At 58.8% G+C, this 14,449-nt stretch overlaps 3 protein-coding genes across 3 annotated transcripts in view; 2 read left to right on the forward strand and 1 right to left on the reverse strand.

The window, feature by feature from the left end:
- MATK (megakaryocyte-associated tyrosine kinase) overlaps positions 1-1,735 on the forward strand; it is a 7,518-nt gene extending 5,783 nt beyond the window's left edge. Inside the window, exons 10-14 of the mRNA XM_004378642.2 lie at positions 9-93; positions 365-438; positions 553-748; positions 1,172-1,258; positions 1,356-1,735. Of these exons, the coding sequence (XP_004378699.1) occupies positions 9-93; positions 365-438; positions 553-748; positions 1,172-1,258; positions 1,356-1,595 (682 nt within the window). The 3' untranslated portion in view covers positions 1,596-1,735. The remainder of the gene's footprint in view (positions 1-8; positions 94-364; positions 439-552; positions 749-1,171; positions 1,259-1,355) is intronic.
- A 4,342-nt stretch (positions 1,736-6,077) lies between these two features.
- On the forward strand, positions 6,078-7,151 carry RAX2 (retina and anterior neural fold homeobox 2). Its single transcript, XM_004378466.1, has 2 exons — positions 6,078-6,293; positions 6,813-7,151. The coding sequence occupies exons 1-2, from the start codon at positions 6,078-6,080 to the stop codon at positions 7,149-7,151; spliced, it is 555 nt and encodes a 184-aa protein (XP_004378523.1).
- Positions 7,152-10,951: 3,800 nt separating this feature from the next.
- On the reverse strand, positions 10,952-13,521 carry MRPL54 (mitochondrial ribosomal protein L54). Its single transcript, XM_004378467.2, has 3 exons — positions 13,376-13,521; positions 12,377-12,533; positions 10,952-11,403 (listed from the first exon to the last, which is right to left on the reverse strand). The coding sequence occupies exons 1-3, from the start codon at positions 13,491-13,493 to the stop codon at positions 11,271-11,273; spliced, it is 408 nt and encodes a 135-aa protein (XP_004378524.1). The 5' UTR covers positions 13,494-13,521; the 3' UTR covers positions 10,952-11,270.
- Between the last annotated feature and the right edge of the window lie 928 nt (positions 13,522-14,449).

Below are 14,449 nucleotides of genomic sequence, written 5' to 3' on the forward strand. Positions count from 1 at the left end.
GCCCCCAGGAAGATGCAGCACAAGAACCTGGTGCGGCTCCTGGGCGTGATTCTGCACCAGGGGCTTTACATCGTCATGGAGCACGTGAGCAAGGTGGGGGCGGGGCCTCGGACGGGGCGGGGCCGGGGTCCCAGCGGGGGCGGGGCCAGGATTCCGGCAGGGGCGGGGCGTGACACTAGCAGGGGTGGGGATTCCGGTGGGGGCGGGGCCTCGGACGGGGCGGGGCCGGGGTTCCAGCGCGGATGGGGCCTCAGGTTCCAGCAGGGGTGGGGATTCCTGTGGGGGCGGGACCGGGGTTCTGGCAGAGGGGCAAGGGAGAGGGGTACACAAGCCGCCGCAAGCCCCCGGCCTGTCCCCTCCACAGGGCAACCTGGTAAATTTCCTGCGGACGCGGGGCCGGGCCCTTGTGAACACTGCCCAGCTCCTGCAGTTTTCGCTGTGAGTGGGGCTTGCGGAGAGGCGGGTGGGGGGAAACTGAGGCACAGGGCGGGGAGGAGCCTGGCCTTGGGACTGGGCCGTCCGCCAGCTCGGCCCGCCATCTCGCCCCCCCAGACACGTGGCCGAGGGCATGGAGTACTTGGAGAGCAAGAAGCTGGTGCACCGCGACCTCGCTGCGCGCAACATTCTGGTGTCTGAGGACCTGGTGGCCAAGGTCAGCGACTTCGGCCTGGCTAAGGCCGAGCGGAAAGGGCTGGACTCAAGCCGGCTGCCCGTCAAGTGGACCGCGCCCGAGGCTCTGAAGCACGGGGTGAGCTCCTAGGCTCCAGGGCGGGGGCAGGCGGGGGCAGGCTTGGAGCTCCAACTCTGCTGTGTGACCCTGGGCACGTCATCTGACCTCTCTGAACCCCCAGGAGAAGTGGGGGTCGAGAGAGTCCCTGCTCGCCATAATTGTCCCTGTCCGCCTCTGTGCCGCGTTTCCCTTGTGTGACCCTCTCTGGGCCTCAGTTTCCCCATCTCTGAAATGGCCTTGGGAACTCTTGGTATTTGTGAGCTCCACACAGAGGGGAAGAATGGTGGCCTCCTCCCTGCCTGGGTCTGGGGGCCTTGGGGGAGGAGTCTATTGGGAGGAGACCAGAGAGGGTCGGTCAACCCAGGGGGACTCTCTGGAGGAAGCAGGAGCCAGAGCGGAAGGCCCCAGGCCACCCTCCTCACCTGACCTTGGGCCTCACAGAAGTTCTCCAGCAAGTCAGATGTCTGGAGTTTTGGGGTTCTGCTGTGGGAGGTCTTCTCATACGGCCGGGCTCCATACCCCAAAATGGTGAGTGGGGCCTGGAGGGGTGGCTGCGGGGTCCCGAGTGGGTCTGGGGGCTGTGGCCCTAACCCTCCGCCCATGCTGGCATGCCCTCTGTCTGCAGTCACTGAAGGCGGTGTCAGAGGCTGTGGAGAAAGGCTACCGCATGGAGGCCCCTGAGGGCTGCCCGGGCCCCATCCACACCCTCATGGGCAGCTGCTGGGAGGCTGAGCCCTCCCGCCGGCCGCCCTTCCGCAAGCTGGCCGAGAAGCTGGCCCGGGAGCTGCGCAGCGCTGGCACCCCGGCCTCCACTGGGGGTCAAGAGGCCGATGGCTCCACGTCGCCCTGCACCCAGGAGCCCTGACCCCACCGGTGGGGCCATGGGCCCCAGAGGACCAAGAGAGTTGGGGACACAGGAGGGCGCAGGCCAGGCCTGAGGAGGGTTGGCCCACCCGGCTGCCCTCCTGGCTCAAAGGGCAGGGCAGGCCTGCAGGGGCTCCAGCAGCCCATGGACACCACAGACCCTGGGGAAGGTGAAGGATTTGCACCTTGATAAAGATGCTGGTTCCAAGGACACTGGGTGTCTGTGTCTCTCTGACCCCTAGAGCCCTCTCAACCTGAGGGGGCTGCACCTGGCCTCCCCACAGACCGTGTGCTTTGGATCCACCCACCCATCCATCCATCTGCCATCCACCATCCATCATCCTTCCATCCACCATTCATCCATCCATCCATCCAACCATCCATCCACACATCCATCCTTCCATTCACCATCCATCATCCTTACATCCACCATCCATCCATCCTCCAACCATCCATCCACACATCCATCTACCCATCCACCATTCCCCATCCATCATCCTTCCATCCACCATCCATCCATCCTCCAACCATCCACCCACACATCCATCCACCCATCCACCATCCATCATCCTTCCATCCACACATCCATCCACCCATCCACCATTCACCATCCATCCACCATCCATCCTCCAACCATCCATCTACACATCCATCCATCCTTCCATCCATCCATCCACCATCCATCATCCTTCCATCCACCATCCATCCACCATCCATCATCCTTCCATCCACCATCCACCATCCATCATCCTTCCATCCACCATCCACCATCCATCATCCTTCCATCCACCATCCATCCACCATCCATCATCCTTCCATTCACCATCCACCATCCATCCTCCTTCCATCCACCATCCATCCAAACATCTATCCACCCCCCATCCATCCAAACGTCCATCCACCCATCCGTACATCCATCCACCCATTCATCCATCCATCCACCCATCTATCCACCATCTATCATGCTTCCATCCACGTATCCATCCATCCATCCAACCATCTTCCATCCATCATCTAACATCCATCCACCCATCCATCCATCATCCTATCTATCATCCATCATCCTTCCATCTACACATCCATCCACCCATCCTCCATCCATCCATTTATCCACCATCCATACACCCATCTATCCACCATCCATCATCCTTCCATCCACACATCCATCTATCCTCCATTCATCCATCCACCCATCCTCCATCCACACATCAATCCATCCATCCATCCACCCATCCACCACCCACCCATCCATTCATTGCTAAACCGTTACTGAGCACCTGCTGTGTGCCAACCCCATACTGGGCACTGGGGCACCGCACAGCCTCTGCTGTGACAGAACTCACAGGTGACCCTGTCCTTGATAAAAAACAGCCAAATGTCTAGTGGCCAGCTGCTTGGCCCAGTGACCCAGGGGAGAGAAATGCTGGCCAAGGGGCTTGCCCCTAGGCCCCGCTCTGTGGGCCACACATCGCACAGGGCTGGGGATCTGGGCTTCACATCCCAGGCTCAAATGCACACGGGAGACCCGAGTTTGATTCCCGGCCGGTGCACCTCATGCACGGCCACCACCTGTCTGTCGTTGGGGGCCTGCGTGTTGCTATGATGCAGAACAGGTTTCAGCGGAACTTCCAGACTAAGACAGACTAGGAAGAAAGGCCTGGCAATCTACTAAAAATCAGCCTATGGAAACCCCATGGATCACAAGGGTTCAAACTGCAACAGCTGATCGTGGGGATGGCGAAGGACGGGGCAGCATTTCGTTCCGCTGTTCACGGTGTTGCCATGGGTCGGGTCCGACAACAACCCCATCTAGTGGCTTTCTGGACCAGCCAGCCTTCGGGAGGCCTGCAGAGGGGTCTCCGAGCTGGGCCCTGTCCCAACTCCAGGACTCCCTGAGCTGGGGACACCAGGCCATGGCCAACCCTCCCACCTTGTCTGACCCACCCTGGAGCTGAGCCAGAGCCACAGAAATGTCTCTCCAAGATTCACCCTGACCTCCAGCATGGCCCCCTGAAGCCCACTCTCTGGGGTCAGTTTCCCCACCAGCACGTGAGAGGTTTAATGATTCTTCTTGGGGCGGGGGAGCGGGGATGGGGGAGGCTGGAAGGGCTGTGAGTGGACTGACCCCGCCTAATCCAGCTGGCAGGGGCCACCTGTCCCCTTGGCCTTGCACCCCCTCCCCTCGCCCCTAATCCGCCCCCTAAGCTGACGCAGCGTCTGGAGCCTCCTGCTAATTCACCCAAAGCCCCACGCACCTCACACCCCGATCCCTCCACGGCCTCTTAACCCGCAAGGTCCAATTAGCTAATTGGGGCTTGAGTGCCGAAGCGGCTCATTAGCGTTTTGAAGTGATGGAATAATTAGGGGCGTTATCTCCCCTGCACCCCATATGTCCGCTGGCTAACTCACTTCACAGGGCCCTGGCCGCAGAGCCCCGGCAAGCCCATCTTACAGAGTGGGGAGCTGAGGACGGGAGGGGCCCAGGCCCATGGAGCCCCTTGGAGCTCCAGCCGCATCTTCGGCCTGAGCTCAGGGGTCTCGGCCTCCCTAACCAGCTACCCCCAAGGATGCTAAGCCCCTTGGCCCACTGACTTCAGCCCTCCCAGCCATCAAGTTGACCTTGACTCATGGTGACCCCGTGTGTGTCAGAGTAGAACTGAGCTCTGTAGGGTTTTCAATCGCTGATTTTTCAGAAGTAGATCACCAGGCCTTTCTTCTGAGGCACCTCTGGGTGGATTCGATCCTCCAACCTTCCGGTCAGCGCCCGTTAACCATATGCACCACGAAGGGACTTCGCTTTTCTCTGTGTGAGCCTGTTTCTCTGCGTCTCTGCGTCTCTTTCTGGCTGTCTTTGTCTCTCTCTCCCTTCAAAGTCAACATTCTGGAAGGATCTATCTCTACTTCCTCACCTCACCCTTGCTCCCTAGCCCCTCTACTGCCCTTGGTCCCCAGCCTCGCTCCACCTGCGCAGCCCTCCCTCCCATCCTCAGTGTCCCTAAATCCAACAGCTGTTTTCTAGGCCTCACCTGGCCTGCTGCCCGAGCCTCCAAAGCCCCCTCTCCTCTCAGTTTTCAGGACCGCCCCCCTGCCTTAGCCCCCACCCTCTCTGCCCAGCTTCAGGTCCCCTGGACGCTCCCAAGCTCCTGCGACTGAGCAGGGCCAAGCCAGGCTCCATGTCTTCCCTTGGACCTGCTCCAGCTGTGGGACAATCCCACCATCCACCCATCCCCAAGGCAGAAGCCCCCCACCCCCAGGTCCGGTCCTTCCCAAACCCGAACCCCCTCTCCGTCCCCACGACCTCTGCCCTGGCCTCCAGCCTTTCTCGCTGGACACCGGCCGCTGCTGCCTCTCGGCCTCCCATCTTGCCCTCCCCAGCTCCACAACCCCCCTAGCTCCCCAGTACCCACCCGTCCACACCCAGTCGTGTCTGGAATTCACAGCCTTGGAACCCATCTCCCATCTGACCACCTTCCTTTTAAAGTAGCCACACACCGCACACACCCGCTTCTCTCCTCTCCTGCTGGAGCGTTTTCACTAGTCTTACGATCCTCTGACGCGCTCGACACCTTATGTATTTAGCGGCTGGTCGTCCATCTCCCCCACTAGAATGTCAGGGATTTTTGTCTGTTTTGTTAATCGCTGTGAACAGTACCTGGTACACAGAAAGTACTCAATACATGTTTGTAGGATGGATGAATAAGTACTGAAATAATAACGAAAGCTGGACAATGAATAAGGAAGACCAAAAAAGAATTGATGCCTTTGAATTATGGTGTTGGCTCATTGAGTCTCCGTGATGGCCCTACAAGGCAGGTCCTAGTGTTACTTTTACAGTCAGGGAAACTGAGGCCCAGAGAAGGGGAGGCCCTTGCCGGCTGAGCCAGGCCAACAGTCCCGGCCACCCTCTGAACCCCAGCCCTCTACCCGCCCTGGCCTGCCCTCCCTCGGCGGCTCAGGGCAGCCAGGGCCCGGGCAGGAGGGGCCGCTTCAATTAATCACCTCGCGCAAATCCTCCCCCCGCCTGGCCCCCACCCCCTGGGGTCCGGCAGGGCCAGGCTGGGAGCAGACTCGGCGCTGGGCCTGCCAGGGTGGGTGCCCCTTGGATCCCGGGCAGACGGTGGGGCTGTGCGGGCAGTGAGCGCTGGGCAGGTGGGCAAGGGCAGGCGTGGGGGGTGCAGAGGGCCCCCAGGGCGGAGGACTTAAGGGGTCGGAGGCGCCCTGTGGGGGTGGCGTCCCGGCTTCCTGCCTTCCTAGAGGGTCTTAGAGACAGAGAGAGAGAGATGTGGGGAAATGGAGGCGGGCACAGAGGGAGCGAGACTAGGGACGGGGAGACAGACAAGGAAGCAGAGAGAGACGGAGAATCCAAGAGGGAGAGACGGGGGCGGTAGAAGCAGGACGAAGCGGAGGGAACAGACTTGCCTAGAAGCTGTCTCCTCACCGTCTGGCCTGCTGCCCTCCTGCCAGGTGGGGGTGAGGAGGAGCCATGTTCCTGAGTCCAAGCGAGGGGCCCGTGGCAGAGGGCGGGGGGCCAGGGCCGGGTGAGGGGGCCCCCAAGAAGCAGCACCGGAGGAACCGCACGACTTTCACCACGTACCAGCTGCACCAGCTGGAGCGGGCATTCGAGGCCTCCCATTACCCGGACGCGCACAGCCGAGAGGAGCTGGCGGCCAAGGTGCACCTGCCTGAGGTGCGCGTGCAGGTGAGGGGGCCCCCGCTCCTCTGCCCCAGGCTGGGGAGGGTGGTGCATAGGCAGAAGGAGAAACTGGGAAGGCTTCCTGGAGGAGGGGATGAGGGATCTGAGGCCTTGACGTTTTAGTAGGAGTTTGCCAGATGGGAAGGAGAAAGGGTGTTGTTCTAGCATTTGCAAAGATGTCAAGGTGGAGGGGTTTCCATTGAGCTGGGGTGGGGGAGGCGGGGAGGAGGGGAGGCAGAGTATGTTGCTGATAGAAGAACTTGAAGGGCCTGGAATGCCGAGGCCAGCAGCTGGGGCTTTGTGCTGAGGAGCCTGGGGGGTCTGGACAGACAATGACAAGGAGGGACTAGATTCAGTAAAGATTTCAGGGATGATCTGATGCGGGCAAGACAGCCCTGGGGCCAAAGAACGCAGCATGTTAGCATTGCAGCACGTGGAAGTCAGGTTAGACTGCAGGCAGAACCGTGCAGCTAGGAGAGGTTGGGGTGGAGGGGAGGAGCCTTAGCGCCTCTCCCTGCTCCCCAGGTATGGTTCCAGAACCGCCGGGCCAAATGGCGCCGCCAGGAGCGTCTGGACTCAGGTTCAGGGGCTGTGACAGCCTCACGGCTCCCGGAGGTCCCAGCACTGCCCTTCGCCCGCCCTCCAGCCGTGCCGCTGCCCCTGGAACCCTGGCTGGGCCCAGGGCCCCCGGCGGTGCCAGGCCTCCCATGCCTCCTGGGCCCAGGCCCGGCCATGCAGGTGCCCTTTGGGCCACACGCCTTTGGTCCAGCCTTCGCCGACGATTTCACCCTAGAGGAGGCGTCCCTGAGGCTGCTGGCCAAGGAGCACGCACAAGTCCTGGATAGGGCCTGGCCCCCAGCCTGAGCCTGCTGCCTGCCTAGCCTTCCCCGTCCCTGGGGCCTGGGACCCCCTGACTGTGACCACGGCCAAGGTCACGGAGTGGCTCCGCCATCAGGCCGCAGTCACTGGGGAGCAAGACTTGTAGCGCAGGCTGCTGGGGGGCCCCTGCCCGTCCAGGCCTACCCACGCCCTGGCCCCCCACCACACCATCGCCTCCTCCCCCCGCCTTTCAGGAAGACTGATGCCTGTCACCCTGTCGCCCTGTCGGGGAAAGGAGGTGGCCAAAGGGTTGCAGCACTAGGGGGCAGGGCCCTGGCCTGGCCTGGCGGAGTCTGCTCTTCTCTTTTTTTAATTGTTGAGAATATACACAGCAGAACATACACCAATTCAAGTTTCTCCAAGTACATTTCAGTGACATTAATTATATTCCTCAAGCTGTGCGACCATTCTCACCCTCCTTCTCTGAGTTGTTCCTCTGCCATTAACATAAACTCACCGCCCCCTAAGCTTCCTATCTAACCTTGTGAGTGGGCGTCAATTTGCTCCCATATAGATAAGTTCTTCAAAGAGCACAATGTGCAAGGCAGACATTTTTTACTAGTTAAGCTAAACTGTTGTTTGATGTAAAGACTTCAGGGGATATTTTTGGTTTCAGGTTTAAAGATTATTTTAGAGTAGTAGTTTTGGGGGTTCATCCAGCCTCAATGGCTCCAGAAAGTCTAGATTCTATGCAAATTTGCCATTCTGTTCTAAATTTTCTCCCCTTTTGATCAAGATTTTTCTCTAGAATCATTGATCAAAGTGTTCAGTAATGACAGCCGGGCACAATCCAGTTCTTCTGGTCTCAAGGCAAAGGAGGCATTTGATCACAGAAGCAGTTAGTCATGATCTCTGCCCCTCTTGGGGCCTCAGTCTCCCCCCTGTCAAATGGGTGTGGGTGGGTTGGATTTTGAGATTCTTGGACTGGAAGGCTGGAACCAGGAGCCACTGGGAGGCTAATTCTGGGAGCTGATGGTTCCAAATCCCTCCGCCTATTCCTATCTCCCTCTCCCCAGCAGAGCCACCTGGACTCACTCACGCAGCCCCCTCCCCCAGAAACCACTTCGGCAGCAGCTCCCTGTTGTGCGGCTTCCTCCCCCGTGTGCTCACTGCAGGCCAACCCAGGGCCCATCACTATGCCCCCTAGAAAGCCCTGGGAGGTGGGCATGGCTACTAGCCCCCTCTTACAGAGGGGTAAACTGAGGCCCGGAGACGGGAAGCCTGTTTCCTGAGCCCGCGGTTGGTGGCAGGGGAGCTCTTTTTCAAACTCCTTGCTTGGTTCTGTGACTTGAGGCGCCAGGCTGGGTCCCTCCTGGCGTGGGAAGCTGGGGACCCAGGCGGGGGCACTACTGGGAGACTCTCAGGCAGGGCAGGCTGGCATGGGGGAATAGTGTCTATTGGCACTACCTCTGTGTATCAAGGGGTTGCCATGTCCCCAGCGGCCCCTGGCCCCTTGGATGTCTCCCAGCCCAGTGAGGGTGGTGATGGGGCCTGGAGGCAAGGTCTGACCCAGCCCTGGCTCCCGGGGCCCTCAGGGTGTAACAATGGCTGCCCTTGCAGGGTGGAGCTGGGCTCCAGGATGAGGAGGTTGCAGTGTGGAAGGAACGAGTGTGACTCATGCCTGTGGCTGCCCCAGTGCCAGCACAGGGCACACCGCCCCACAGCACAGGGCAGCCTGGGCCAGGGCGTCCACCCTCACTGAGGGCAGGAGCAGAGGTATGCCCAGGGAACATCCTCCGGAGGCCCTTCTGGGCGACCGCACTCAGGTGCACCTCCCAGGTCCTCCCATGCAGACTGCCCACCCACTGGGGCTCACACCCGTGCACTTATTTCCATTCTCAGGCCCACATCCTGTTTACACCTGAACCTCACACCTGTGTTTGCCACCACCCCCCACCCCCGCCACACAAAGCTGCCCAACTGCAGGGGAGCAGTCTCTGTAAATGGTACCCCTAGAGCAGTGAGGCCAACCCAGCAATTCATTCATCTACCCCTGCAGCCACCTACTTGTCCATCTTCCCATCCATCAGTTCATCCATCCACTCATCCACCCCGTCACTCATCTATCCATCCACTTACCCAACCACCCATCCACCCACCAACCCACTCATCCACCCTCCTATTTTCCTTCCACCCATCTATCCATCATCCACCCACCCACCCATCCACTCATCTATCCATCATCCATCCAATCACTCATCCACCACCCACACACCCATCTATCCATCATCCACCCACCCACCCATCCATCCACTCATCTATCCATTTATCACCCATCCATCCACTCATCCACCACCCACACACCCACCCATCCATCCACCCACCCATCCATCCATCCATCATCCATTTCTGAGTGCACACTATGGGCCAGGTACTGGAGATGTAGCAGTGAACAAGATAGGCAAAATTCCCTCCCTTATGGAGCTGACATTCCAGCAGAAAAGACAAGAAACAAGGTAATAATGTCAAAACATAAAAGGTCAGAGGCAGTAAATGCCGGGAAGAAAAAAAAAGCTGGGAAGGGCGACTGGGAATGTGTGGCAGCAACTGTAGTTTAGTAAGTGGTCAGGGGAGGCCTCAGTGAGGACATGAGTGTTTCAGCAGAGAGCTGGAAGAGGGGTGGTGGGAGGAGCCATGGGGGTATCTGGGGAAGAGCCTTCCAGGCAGAGGGAACAGCCCGTGCAAAGGCCCTGGGGCAGGATGTGCCTGGTGAGTTGGAAGAAGGCCCATGTGGCTGCAGCGGAGCGAGCCAGGGGGCAAAAGGAGGAGGGGAGGGCAGGGAGGGGACAGCGCAGGTCCTGCAGGGCCTTGTGGGCCTATAGGGAGTTGGTTTTGACCTTGGGGCCGTGGGGAGCCTGCGCGTGGTCAAATGCACAAATACTGCTCGTTCACTCCCTTCAGTCTGTCAGTGTGTTCTACTGCGGTGGCTTGCGTGTTGCTGTGATGCTGGAAGCTATGCCACCAGTATTTCAAATACCAGCAGGGTCACCCATGGTGGTCAGGTTTCAGCTGAGCTTCCAGACTAAGACAGACTAGGAAGAAAGACCTGGTGGTCTACTTCTGAAAACATTAGCCTGTGAAAACCTTATGAATAGCAGTGGAACACTGTCTGATTAGAAGGAACAAGTCTGTCTTGAAAAAAGTACAATCAGAACGCTCCTTAGAAGCAAGGACGGCGAGACTTCGTCTCACATACTTTGGACATGTCATCAGGAGGGAGCAGTCTCTGGAGAAGGACATCATGCTTGGTAAAGGAGAGGGTCAGCGAAAAAGAGGAAGACCCTCAAGGAAATGGATTGACACGGGCTGCGACAACGGGCTCAACTGTGAGGATGGTGCAGGGCCAGGCAGGGTTTCGTTCTGTGGACACAGGGTCACTGTGAGTCAGAGCTGACTCAGCACCACCTAGTAACACCACTCCCTTCACCGGCTGGGCGGGCAGCGGCACGCGACCCCCTCGGCCAATCCCCCAAGCAGACGAGGTTCCTGGGAGGGGGCGGAATTGCCTAGAAGCCCCAGCCCGAAGAGAGAGGAACGGGCAGGGTGGGGGGCCTGGCCCAAAGCCCCCTGTGGGGCTGGATGGTGACTGTGCTCTGCTCCCACCTCCAGCCAGAGCCCTCGGTCACCAAGGGGTCTCCAAACCCATCCCCTCTTCCCTGGGCTTGGCTTTCTCTGCAGAAGCCCAGTCAAATGCTGGGGTGGAGGTCGGGGGCCGGGAACCTTCCGTGTGGGATGCCCCCCTCCCTGCATGCCAGAGACCAGACAACACCCAGTGGCATCCTGGCCTGGCCACAGGGACCCCAAGGTCTTTATTGGCCCCCAAGGCCCTGGTCCAGCCTCACTGGGAGTAGTGGGCAGGCAAGGGGGCCGCCTCTGCTGTGGAAAAAGTCTCTTTTCTGCAGGAAAATGAAAAGTCCTCTCGGGGGGCAGAGCAGGGGTGACGCCGCCCTTCCCAGGTCCTCCCGCGTGGGGTGCCTGGCCCTTCTGTGGGGAGAGGGTCGGGATGATGCTGGCCCCTCCAGGGTGGGTTGCTCGGCCCTCCGTGGGGGCAGGGTGGGGGCGACGCCGGCCCTCCGGGGGCCTCGGGGTGGGGTGCCCCCCCCGCTAGAACTTCTTGTTCCTGCTCAGCCGGTTGTGGCGCCAGATATTGTGTTTCCTCAGCAGCCGCCAGTACTCCCGGGTCTCAGGGTCCAGCTCCTCCAGCTTCTTGGGGGGGCCCACGTTCATCTGGAACAGCCTGACAGAGCAGGGGTGGGAATCAGGACACCCCCACCTCCCGCAGGCCCCTTGGGCAGAGCCATCAGCGGGGCTGGGTCCCACTAGGTGGCTGCGGTGGTCCCTCCCCCTGGCTGAGCTGGGGAGTAAGGGAGTGGACCCCATCCCCATGAGGCTGTCCATCCCAGAAGGCCTGCCTCCCTGGCCCTTGTCCTGCTCTGCCATCTACCTGTAATGTTCTCCCCACCCACCTGGCTCAATCTTCCAGAACCTTCCCCGGCTTGAAGGATCAGCACGTGTCAGAGGCTTCTGCACCCTGCCGCTGGTCTCGGGATGACGAGCAAAGTCTCCCTGCAGTTCGCCCAACCCTGTGTGGTCTGGGCCCCATCTCCCCTCCTCCAGCAATGCTGGGCTCCTTGCTGTTCCTCCAACTCACCAAGCAGAGTCTCGCCTCAAGGCCTTTGCACCGACTGTGCCCTCTGCCTGCAAGCCCTGTCCACCCACTGGGGTCTGGGCTCTCACGTTACCTCCCCGGGAAAGCTCTCCCCTAAACCTCAGACTCATCGGCCAAGTCCCCCCTTCCACCCGCCAGTCACTCCCTCCCCCGGCTCCCTCTGGCTTCCTGGGAGCAATATCGGTGTATTCGCCTAATTATTTGCTTACTGCCTGCCTCCCGGGGGCAGCGTTGCTGTTTTGTGCCCTGTGGCATCCCCAGTGCTGAGAACAAAGCCTGGTACACAGTCAGCGCTTAATAAATGTCTGTTAAAGGAAAACAGGCATGGCCTTCAGCACATCACATGTGCTGTGAGCTCATGCACTACCCACAACCCGCTGAGGGCGGTATGGGCGTCACCACCCCCGGGTACAGGCGGGGCAACCAAGATGCGGGACGGTGAGCGTCACCACCAGGCTCCACCGCCTCCCCTGGAAGGCGCTGCTGACCGCCTCCTGGAAGCGTGAGGGGGCGGCTGGCGGGAAAGGACAGGCCCACTCACCACTCGGGGTACTCGGCGTCCGCCTTCAGGACCACATCCTGGCCCTCCTTGTAAATGTTAACACCCATGGCGTGCGTGGTGAGCCGAACGGGGTCTGTGCACACATCCGGGTCCTTCAGAGCCTCACTGACCACGCCGCCTTTGCCGCCCTTCATGACTGAGGGGTAGGGGAAGAAGGGGTTCAGCCCAGCCCCGCCCTGGCACCCCTGGAGGCCAGCCTTTCCTTCCCTCCTCGCATGGCCTCGGGCCCTGGCTGGCCTCTTTTATTCCTGCGCTCAAAATAAGTATTAAATAACACGAGCAAACGAAGAAAAAATAGCACTAGAGCTCAGAGTGACCAAGTCATTCCCTTTTAAGTTTCATTTTACTCCTTCTGCTTATCCCACTGAGAGTTTCCGTTGGCTACTATACATCTTTAACGGCTAACATTTACCAGTGTCCCCCTTTCAACAGAGGAGATCAGGCACGGCTGTATCCAGCTAAAATTCAATAATCTTGTTTTGCTTAAATGGCTAATATCTAAGCAAGTCTCGTCTCGTTCTTGAATTTCCGGTGATGGTTTGCCCAAGGTCACATAGCAATTTGGAAGCAGAAACTAGACTGGAACGCAAGTTTATGGGTTCCCCTTTCTCTCCTACAAAAACGCATCCTGCCAACCCGAGCCTGCGCAGTGAAACGCACTTGCTCTCCGTTCCCCCCACCCTTGTCACAGGCCGCAAGGCTTCAGGCTGGCGCCTGCGCACTAACAAAAAAAAAAAAAAGTATACAGGCGTGCGCCTGCGCACTGCGTCCAATTGCTCTCTGAGGCAGCTACCACACAGGCGCCTGCGCTCTAAGCGGCACTAGGTCTCTCAAACTGCGCCTGCGCTGAAACCTACCAGCTGCCTCTCTACGTTTGCTCATTGACCCTAGGAAACACGCTCTCCATCTGGCGCCTGCGCACTACCAGCTCCCCATGTAACCACTGTCTCCATCTTAGTCCCCCTTAACCTAGCTTACCCGGTTTCTTGGCATAATCTCGGACCAGGACCATTACGGGTGCAAGGGAGTCCGGGAGCTCCCGGGTCCGCCAGTTGGCCCAGGCCCGGGTAGCCCCAAATAGACGTCTGGCCGCCATAACATACGCCGCCTGCTTGCACGTGCACGCCTCCAGGAGACGTCAGCAGCCCAGGGGGTGCTTGGGAGTTGTAGGCTCTTAGAGATTTCTGGGAAATGTAGTATTCCTAAATTTACGTACCTATTTATTGGAATTTATTCAAACCTTTTTAGATATCCTCAGTTTCTTTATGAGGAGACTTTCAGCGTATATTTCCTTGACTTCTTGCCTCTTTGATTACTTATTTAATTCAAATAATTTAAAGGCCGAACCAAAAAACCCAACCCATTGCCGTCAAGTCCATTCTGACTCATAGCCACCCTATAGGACAGAGTAGAACTGCCCCACGGGGTTTCTAAAGAGCAGTTGGTAGATTTGAACTGCTAACCTTTTGGTTTGCAGCCGTAGCTCTTAACCACTGCGCCACCACACTTTGCATATTCTTGCTTCTCTTCAATGAGCCTAAAATATATAAAACTCTTGGTAGACTATTCCTGTATTCCAGCCCTATTGCTAAATCCTCAACCTGCTTGACCTCGTTCGAGCCTCACAATTAGGAAGAAGGCGTTATTATTACCTCAGCTTATAACTGAGGAAACTGAGGCTCAAGGAAGCAAAGCCACCCCAGGCCAAGCCGGCCAGCGGCTAAGGGAGGCCGATCCCAAGTCCGGGGGCACCCTGCTGCCTCCCTATTGGTTGCCAAGGCGGAAGTCCTGTTTCAACAGGGTCCCCGCGCTGGTTCCGGTGTTCCTGGAGTCCAAAGAGACTGCCTGTTTCTCCTCTTCAGAATTATGTAGCTCCGTTTCTCCCTATCTGCCATCCCTTGGAATAATGACCACAGCCATAGGAGGCAGGCAGCGGTTATAAGCCCTATTTTGTAGTTGAGGAAACAGGCCCAGAGGCCAGCTCTGGCTCTCGCGCTGCCTGAATAGAGAGGCTTAGCTTCGGCCCCGAGCCTTCCCGCAACCCTAGCGCCC

The sequence above is a fragment of the Trichechus manatus genome, unplaced genomic scaffold (genome assembly GCF_000243295.1).
Source record: "Trichechus manatus latirostris isolate Lorelei unplaced genomic scaffold, TriManLat1.0 scaffold00057, whole genome shotgun sequence".
NCBI classification, from domain to species: Eukaryota; Metazoa; Chordata; class Mammalia; order Sirenia; family Trichechidae; genus Trichechus; species Trichechus manatus.

What these genes read in the sequence shown, in the direction of transcription:
- RAX2 (XM_004378466.1), top strand. Translation starts at nt 6,078, where the DNA reads ATGTTCCTGAGTCCAAGCGAGGGGCCCGTGGCAGAGGGCGGGGGGCCA. An exon ending in TGCCTGAGGTGCGCGTGCAG is followed by an intron (nt 6,294 to 6,812) that starts GTGAGGGGGCCC and finishes CCTGCTCCCCAG; the next exon opens with GTATGGTTCCAGAACCGCCG.
- MRPL54 (XM_004378467.2), bottom strand. Translation starts at nt 13,493, where the DNA reads ATGGCGGCCAGACGTCTATTTGGGGCTACCCGGGCCTGGGCCAACTGG. An exon ending in AGATTATGCCAAGAAACCGG is followed by an intron (nt 12,534 to 13,375) that starts GTAAGCTAGGTT and finishes CCTACCCCTCAG; the next exon opens with TCATGAAGGGCGGCAAAGGC. An exon ending in GACGCCGAGTACCCCGAGTG is followed by an intron (nt 11,404 to 12,376) that starts GTGAGTGGGCCT and finishes CTGCTCTGTCAG; the next exon opens with GCTGTTCCAGATGAACGTGG.